This window comes from Heliangelus exortis, chromosome 1, assembly GCF_036169615.1.
Source record: "Heliangelus exortis chromosome 1, bHelExo1.hap1, whole genome shotgun sequence".
NCBI lineage: Eukaryota > Metazoa > Chordata > Aves > Apodiformes > Trochilidae > Heliangelus > Heliangelus exortis.
This window is the reverse complement of record NC_092422.1, coordinates 150,754,269-150,763,362: the sequence shown is the minus strand read 5'-3', so window position 1 is coordinate 150,763,362 and position 9,094 is coordinate 150,754,269. Positions and strand designations below refer to the sequence as shown.

Genomic DNA, 9,094 nt, shown 5'->3' with positions numbered 1-9,094 from the left:
GCATTAGTGCCATGTAAGGGCACCAGGCAGGAACCACAACACATTGCACCAAGTGCTGAGTGAAAACAGAGCAACAACAACAACAAAAATCAATTCCTGCCTCAACGAGTTAATTGCTCTGATGAATTAAATTTACAACGTGCTCAACAAGAAACAGAGAACACTGAGGTCTGCAGGGCAAAGCATTTCAAAGTTACAAAACACAAAGTAGGAAGGTTGCCCGCGCAATGGTGTCTCAGCCTTTGTAAATGCTGCTCTCAGCGACAGTGCTGCTTACTGGTTTGTCTGTCTGTCTTCCATTCACTCCCAAAATCAAATTACAGATGAGAGATCATTTTATTTTGATCTCAGTATTCCACCTCTCCTGATGAGGCACACTGTTACTGGCAGGTTCACTCCTACTCTTATTTCTCATATTGCCTTACTCTTGCTGTTCTTGCTTCTGGTCTTCTGCAGCATCTGCCTTCAACACCTTTCCTTCCACCTTCCCAGCTCATACTGGCACACCACGTTTCCTTTATTTCTCTAACCTGAGCCAGTGTCTTTCTCTCCCTTTAGGGTAGCTCTTGCCTTCCAGAGGATTTACAGTGCCTCACCACTGCACTGTTCCTGCTGGCACCACCACCATACAAGCACCATGAAAGGCAGGTGCCAAGGCTTGGGGCCATTCTCCCCTTTGCCACAGGCTCATGCTCTAAATTGTGGGAATTTCACAGAGCTCAGTTGCCAAAGTTTCTAGCTGTGGGCTAAAAACCTCTATCCCACTCTACTTTTATTCAGCTTTATTTCTGGACTCTTTTTTTTTTTCTTCTTCTACTTCTTTTTTTCAGATGTTCAGCTAAAGAAGACGTCTACCTAGAAAATTTCAGCCCAAGCAAAGGAGAATGTGATGTTAATTACTCTTATAAGTGTTAGATTATTGCTTATGCCTAGAATAAGCATAGTTACTAAGGAAGGATTTAAAGCTCTACTTATCCTTTGCTCATGCACTTCACTACTCTTCTCTGGAAATGTACCCTATTGACCAATTATGCTGTGTTCAAACACACAAGCAGCAATTAACTTACTCATCTGCCTCACCTGTCACACGTGTATTTAAAATTCTGTCTTAGCATCTCAATGTTTCTTAATCTTGGCAGCAAAACCCAAAGCACTGATGTATTCTAAGGTGATGCACTTTTTTTTTTTTTTTTCCCTCTATTTGCTGCACCAGTTTTACAACCCATTGAGTTCAAGAGAGCTATACAGCAGGAAATTAGGCCCAAAGTACATTTACAGGTTTAATTCCATTTCTAAACCACTGTAACACACTGCTCTGCAGCCCTCTAATGGAGAAAATGGCAGACATGTTCAGCAAAATGAAATGGAATTAATGCTGAACAAAGAAATTTCCCCTGGAGGAGGCAGCTCTGAAAGCACATACTCAGTTAAGAACGGACACGGATTTTCACGCAGTTGAAGTTACTTTTATTTATGCATTTATTTGTTTATTCAGAGCAAAAGGACATGAGCTTTCTTTTTATCAAGAAGCAGGCAGGGGGTGTGTGCATGAATGAAATCTGATTAGTGGGAGGAGAGCAGGTAAAGCCTCCTGGAGACCTCCACTTCCCCACCTCTGCTGGGGAAGTCATTGCTACTGGGAATATCCCTGCCTCCCCGCTGTGTCTCTGCAAGAGAGTTTGTGGGCAGAGGTGGGGGTGTGTCCAGCATGTGCCCATTAATACCCAGTGATCTTCTCTGAAAATGCTACACACCACCAGTACAGGCTCTTCTGACTTGTCAATCACAGTACATTTAACAAGTAGTGTAGTATCCTGTGTTGCCCACATACCTGTTTCACCTTGACTGGCTGTGTGGAGTTTCTACAGGCTATGTCTGCTCCAACTTCTCTGGCAAATCCTAAGCCAAGATGCTCCTGCTCATCCGTGGTTCTCCTTAGGAACACTCTGCATTGGGATCTTACTTGGCATTTGCAGGACCAGCTTAAGAAAACTTTCAGAAATTGTGAAACAGCTTTGCCTTCAGGCTGCTGGGGATACCTGTTAGGATGCCTTCTATGCCTGTCACATCTGCCTCCTCCTTTGCTTACGTGTCTTAAAGAAATAGAAACTGTGAGAATTTGCTCAAAATAATAATAGGGAAAAGTAAAGGTATTTTCCCAAAGCACTGCAGGACTTTACCTGCTCTGGATCCCATTGAATTGTTCCAAGTACATTGGACATTGAAGATGTAATGGTAGCCAAAGATGTCTGTCATTTCTGACTCTTCCTGTAACAGTAGGCATTAGTCACAGAACTGTGCTATTAAAAAAAAAAACAAAAAAACAAAAAAAAACCCTGCATCCCACACTCACAGGTTTAAAGAAAGAAACCATATAAAGATTATTCTCATTTCATTAGCTAATCTGAACAAGCCAAGCAACCCATTATATATCTCCAAGAAATATAGTGGTTCCCAGTCCAGCCTCAACATGAGTTCAAGGCATTTCTTTAAAGTTTTTGAGCTTTAAACAGGTGCAGGTCACTTTTCAGACCATGAATTTTTATGAAGCACATTTAGCAGAAAAGATCAGGATTACACTGTTTTAAAGAGTGGCACTGGTATTTTTGTGAGTACTTGCCATCTCCAAGTATTGGTATGGTCTGGCTGCCATGTGGGGAAAAATCTGTGCTTGTGTAGATGTTCCATACGCTGCTGTCATCAAACAGTGAAAAAGCCCATTTCAAAGTGCTGAAGAAACTAGAATGAAGTCCTTGGTGTATCAACCTATAGTTAAAGGGTTGTTACTGGATGATACAACCCTCCCAGATGGCAAGGTTTATTTTTTTATAACATGAGAGGACCCAACAACCCTGAAGGGACTAAGGGACAGGAGATGGAGAGGACAAAACCACCTGAACATGCAGCAGTTCAGATTTAGAGCTCCATGTCTCAGGGCACACAGAGCATCTGTTTAACATCTTTGCTGTTTCTGGGCTTCACCCTGAGAACTGCTCCAGCACCATGAGCCACAGAGCATCCCCCCTGTGCTTGCAATTAGGCTTCTTTTAACGTTCAGAGGCAAACAACAAAAGGTCCCCTTTTCCTTTACAGCTCTTTTGCTTTCTGCCTAATGAAGGTGGAAAACAAATTGTTGAAGGATAAAGCAGTTTTCCCCTTACAGTAGAATTTCCTTTCAGTTACTTTTAATCTGACATCTGTTTTAACATGTACTCACACACCACATTTATTTTAATTTTTTCCCTTGTGTTTTATTATTTACCTCCTGTTCCAAAGAGATCACAAAAAGATTACAAGTCTGTGAAGCAGTATCAGCTGAGGCAATGATCTCTCTTACTTCTCACAACTTCTCTTTTTACCCCTCTGTTTTTCCTTTATCTACATCTTCACTGCCCTCCCAGAAGCCTCGTTACAGTCACTATCAGATGGGGTGATGGAATTCATGGGGGGTTTTTTTGGAATTGGACAGATTTGTGCTAACTAGAACACAAAGCACTTCTTGTTCAGAGCCTGGATGGTCGTTCTTTGCTCTGGTTCAACTTATGCCTTTAAATAGGTTAGAGCAAGAAATCACACTCTGGGTCAGGCAGTGCCTGTATTTTGAAGAAAGCCTGATGAAGGCAGCTGAAAGCAGCCAATGCTGAGATGTGCCAGCCCTCAGGCAGACTTCTGACATGATGCTGGCTGAATGTTTTATTTCCCCTGGAAATGAAGATAACATCCTTAATCAATTTAGGTGTAATTAAATTAAATAATGGAGAATACCCATTCTCCAGCTTCTCCACAGAAGCTGGTTGCTCAGGTCTGAGCATTAGGGTAGAAAAAAAGAGTTCTCAATGGACCACTAATCACTAGACAGTTTGAGCACACTCCACCCCCATGGGCAACCAACCTCTCAGGCAGTAAAAGGATGGGCTGGTTTCTGCAGGAAGCAGGCACAATGGAGAACCTTGGCAGGCTCCTCCATCAGCCCAGATTGCAGCAGTATAAGGGACCCCTAAATTGCAGGACTTACAAAACCAGGCTTGTGACTGGTTTCATCCCAGAAATAGGAAGTAAATTGGTTGGATGGTTTGCTTGTTTGTTACAACTATTAAATTGGGCTTGTAGTGAGAGGACAAGGGGTAATGGTTTTAACCTGGAAGAGGGGAGATTTAGGTTAGAGATTAGGAGGAAATTCTTTGGTGTGAGGGTAGTGAGACACTGGAACAGGTTGTCCAGGGAAGCCATGGAAGCTCCATTCCTGGAAGCATCCAAGGCCAGGTTGGATGGGGCTCTGAGCAACCTGATCTACTGGGAGGTGTCCCTGCCCATGCAGGGGGGTTGGAACTGGATGATCTTTAAGGTCCCTTCCAACTCTAACCATTCTATGATTCTATGAGAACTCATACAGGTCTTAGAATAAAAACAGAGCTCATGCCTACTATTGAAATGTAAAAAATCAGCTTATAAATCTTTCCCTTGTTTTTTGGGGGGAAATGATCATCCATTTTGAGGATTGGTTTTATATGACACAGTACTGTACAGAGGTGATGCTACAAGCAACACTTGAGAAAGCAACACTTGAAAAAACAAAGTGTAGTCAATTCTATTGTGGCCCTCTCAGTTTATCAACATTCTTTTAAAAATTCTTTGTTTTCATCCCAGCTAAGGAAGCAATTCTAAACTGATGCTTTTACAGATCAGTATTTGCAAGCACTCCCTGTGATCCTGGAGACCTGAAACTGTTATGCCTCAAGATTGCTTTGTTTCCAGAAGACCAAATTTTCTTCAGTTCCCAAGCATTAGCAATCCACATGTCCTCAGTGCTCAAAACAGAGCCATTTAAAACCATGAGACTCATGAGGAATGGCTGGAATGTCTTGTTGGCACTCCTTCATTGCATCAAATGTTAAGTTTCACTATAGGATGTTAAACCAACTTTGTCATGCTTTCTCTGGGTAAGTGGTTATTGTAGGTCTTCCTACTGTAGGAAGGGGAAGGGTCTGTAAGTTGTCTAGAACAGAGGCAAGGTCTCTACAGTAGAGCTGCTTGGGACCTGGTAGCCATCCATGACTTGCTCTCTCTTGCTTTCAAGGAGTGCAGGACTGCAATGTTTCTTGATACTTCTCTCTAAGTCTTAGCACCTCTTAGTTTAGCACAATTTTGGCTTTCTGGGATTTTAATAAAAATGGTCAATAAGTAATTTTGTCTATCGTGCCTTTGCATATTAAGAATACCCTTATCCTTTGTTGTCCTATTAAATAAGGAATGACCAGATGTACAATTCTCTGTCTCTCTCCTGCACAGACCACATCTAATTAAAAGCAGTTCCCTCCTTTTACACTCTGTGCATATCACCCAGATGCCAGCATCAGTAATTTCAGAAAAAGGTCACCAAGACTTGGAAAAAACTTTTTGGGTTTCTGTGGTTTTCCGCCCTCAGGGGAAGCGGAAAACCAAAGTTCCAACTGAGCAAAATAAAATTAAAAGTAGATCAGTTTTTTTCTGTCTCAGTAGCATGAGCTATGGTATATAATGCATGTTCCCTGCTTCACAAAGGAAATGAAAAAATGAACTTATATGACTGATGAAGTAAAGATATCAAAGTATTACTTGCCCCAACTGATACATATACTTCACATACAATTACTATTTAATATCTGTTCCCTACAAACCAGAAAAAAAAGCCTATCCTTTCTCCCAGTTCCCTCTTGTAAATAAGCTGATGCAGAATCTTCTAGATTTGCAGTTTCTATTTTACTTTCTTCCTGAACTAATTCTCTTCTTTGCAAACTAATGTGGCCTACAAAATGAAGCTATTTAAAACCCTAAATGAATAAGTGTTATAAAAATAATAAATTAGTGTACAAGACTACTACACAAGTAGTAGACTTACACTGACTGACTTACACAAAACGTATGTTATACTCTGAAATATATTTATATGGGAGTAATTGTCTGTTCCTTTTCTAATGGCCTGAAGCACAGCACTAAAGCTGAACTTTTCCCAAAGTCTATGCAGCCACAGAACTCCAACCCCTCCCTGACACCCAATCGAATTCAAGTCCCCATCACCTTTCATGTGCTGTCTGCAGGAATGATGACCACCTGCAGCAGCCCCTGTAAATCAAAACTGCCCCCTAACCAGAGGAACTAAATAGTAATAAAAAATAGTAATAAATAAAAACAGCCATCAGGGACAGGAAAGATGGAAGAGAGCAGTGGAAGTGCTAGTCAGGGCAAAGGGCAGCCAAAGGCTAGGAGGTGACACTGTGAGTCCTTCCAGTTTCCCATGGGTGGCAGTGTGGGCTGGGCCATGCCAGTCTCCTACCTGTACTCAGAACACATCACTCCCTGTATCCCCCATGTCTGGCTCTCTCAGAGGCTCATACGGGAGGTCCAGTGATGCTTTTGGTCCTGCTCAGCCTCCTCCCCCCCCCCCCAGCAGCAGCTCAGGACACTTAAGAAGGACATGGAGCTGTTGGAGTGAGCCCAGAGGAGGGCCATGAAGATGATCAGAGGGCTGGAGCACCTCTCCTATGAAAACAGACTGAGAGAGTTGGGGTTGTTCCTCTTCTTCCAGTACCTGAAGGGGCCTACAGGAAAGCTGCAGAATGACTTTTTACGAGGGGACGTAGCAATAGGACAAGGGGTAATTTTTCCTTCAAGAAACTAACCGAGAAATCAGAAAAAAAAAAAAAAAAAAAAAAAGCCACTTTCCAGGAAAGCAAGTGTGTGAAAAAATATAGTCACAGCCCAGCCTCTTTTCCTGTGTTGTGACCTAAACCAGAAAGACTGAAAGTATTAGATGAACTACTTCCTGAGAAATTAAGGCTTATTTTTAGGACCTGGCACTGTATATAGGATTTTTCTTTATATCTATGTTGTTTCTCTGATATTCTTTTCCCCTATTCAGCTTTCCTATCTGCTCAAGGTGTTTTGTAGAGCACTAGTGATTCAGGTGGTATAACCGATAAATAACTGAGTTATTATCTTTATGAAGCACAGATCTCCTTGCAATAAATGCACCTTGTAGCTTGATTTACAGCAAAATCCTCCTCCTCTAACTTCCCTGATGAGACCTACTTAAGTCAGTTAGACTAGTCAGGATGATAATTAAGTTTTTAGTACAACTCTGGTTAGTGAGCAGAATGCAGCTCTCAAATAATGAATCTACTAGCTCCAGTCTGATATTCAAATGGTGCTGATGAATTCAATATTATTCTTAATGTGCCCTGAGAAAAGTGCTTTTTCTATTAAAGCTGCAAACCTTGTACAGGACACAGTTCAAATAATCTTTTAAATTAAGGAATTGATTTCAGAATGGTAAAGTTGAAGTTCAACCAGCATAGCAGTGACACCTGCAAACTGACAGTCAACCCCCTCTACATTAAAATGGAAATATTTGCATGAATGTGTTCTAAGATTATAGGAGACAGGAATGGGAGCTTCTAAGCAAGTTAGACTAAAATTTTAAGAGTGAAATGCCTAAAAATATGCCCCTGAATGCATAGTTAGGCACCTATATAGAGGCTGCTTGATTTTCAGTTGTTCTGATCACCCAGAGCTCCCATTAACTTCGGAAGCAACTGTGGATACTCAGCTGTTCTAGAAATCAAGCCACCTTTATTCAAGGGTCTAAATATGGATGTCTGTGCCCATTTTGGGGGGAAAAATACAAAAAAAAAAAAAAAAAAAAAAGGATTTTTTTTTTTTGTTAGATAGACATTTTATAAAAGAAAGTAAAGTCAAGTTTCATTTTCTCAGGTTACAGTGCTTCAAACTGAATCAACATAACAACTGATAGTGCAACACATCTGTGGCAGAAGATTTTCTCTGAGGTAAATGGAAAGCTATTCCAAGATCTGTAGCTCTTAATTAGCAATCTGAAACATTCCACAGATATTTCATATCCTGCGACTGCAAAGTGTTACCAGGGCACCTAAATCTTTTTCATAGTATTTCAGTGTTGCCATTAATAAGCTTTTCAGGCTGGTCTGAGGAAGACTTTGCAAGATTAACTTTGCAAATCTGTAAGTATTAACTATTTAACTGTTTCAGAATTACCATTTTTTCTGCTTTTGGATCAAGTACAACCAGCAGACTTGAGCATATTTTTAAATATTATAAAATACGAAGAGTGGAGAATTAGCCTTTTAATTCTATCATATGCACTTGCTTGTCAGAAGACTTCTGAATGCTGTTTGCTTAAAGACCTCCTTTGTAAAAGTAATCCTGAGTTGATTTTGTGTCTAAGCCATTGCTAGGTCATGCTGAAGTGCATAAGAACCAGTCACATGATAGAAAATCTGCAAGAAAAAAAGAAAATTTATGATAGAATTATATATGACTATAAATCACAAAGTGTCAAGGAAGTTACAAATTAAAGGCATGCCAGCTGAACATGATGGATATTTGTTTGTGTGTGTATGCATAAAATATGATGTAGTATAACATTATATACTTGTTTATAGGATCTGAACCAAGAACTTTTGCTGCTTTGCTTGGAAAAAAAAAAAGAAAAAAGCAAAGACTCCTGCTTTTAACTAAGCTTTCAAAAAAAAAAATCAAAAACAAAACAGGTAGAAGACAATGCTTTACTCTCACTGTAATCTGATTTTGACAATTTCAATATTATTTTGTGATATTCAAAGTACCCCAAAATTCTAATACTTTTATATGGCTCATTTCAAGCTATTATTTTAAATTTATTGTCTCGGGGGGAGAGAGTGTTATCTCCATTTTCTATGTGTTTCGGGGTTTTTTTAATATGTTTGTTTTATTGAACATTCCTGCATTCTTTTTTTTTGCATACTGGAGATTAACATTGTTCACTATGACAGGTCACCTTCCCTTGCCTTCCTGCACAGGACTGGCACAGCCTCTCCATGATTTTTTCTGGACTGTCACCAGCACCCTGGACTCAGGCAACCCCATCTGCTGTTGAGTTCAACTTGGTACTTTTTTGACTGGGATATAATTATCAGCTGAGGAGTGCTGATTCCATATTTGAATATTTGTACATAATTTTCTTATTATTTATCTTTATTATTTTCATTAAATCTATTCCTTTTTTTTCTTTTTTTTTTTTTCAAACCTAAAGTCTCTCAGC

At 40.1% G+C, this 9,094-nt stretch overlaps 1 protein-coding gene across 1 annotated transcript in view; it reads right to left on the bottom strand.

Annotated features, from left to right (window-relative positions):
- Positions 1-8,004: 8,004 nt before the first annotated feature.
- Positions 8,005-9,094, bottom strand: part of DERA (deoxyribose-phosphate aldolase) — a 55,453-nt gene continuing 54,363 nt past the window's right edge. Inside the window, exon 9 of the mRNA XM_071733009.1 lies at positions 8,005-8,291. Coding sequence (XP_071589110.1) covers positions 8,235-8,291 — 57 coding nt within the window. The 3' untranslated portion in view covers positions 8,005-8,234. The remainder of the gene's footprint in view (positions 8,292-9,094) is intronic.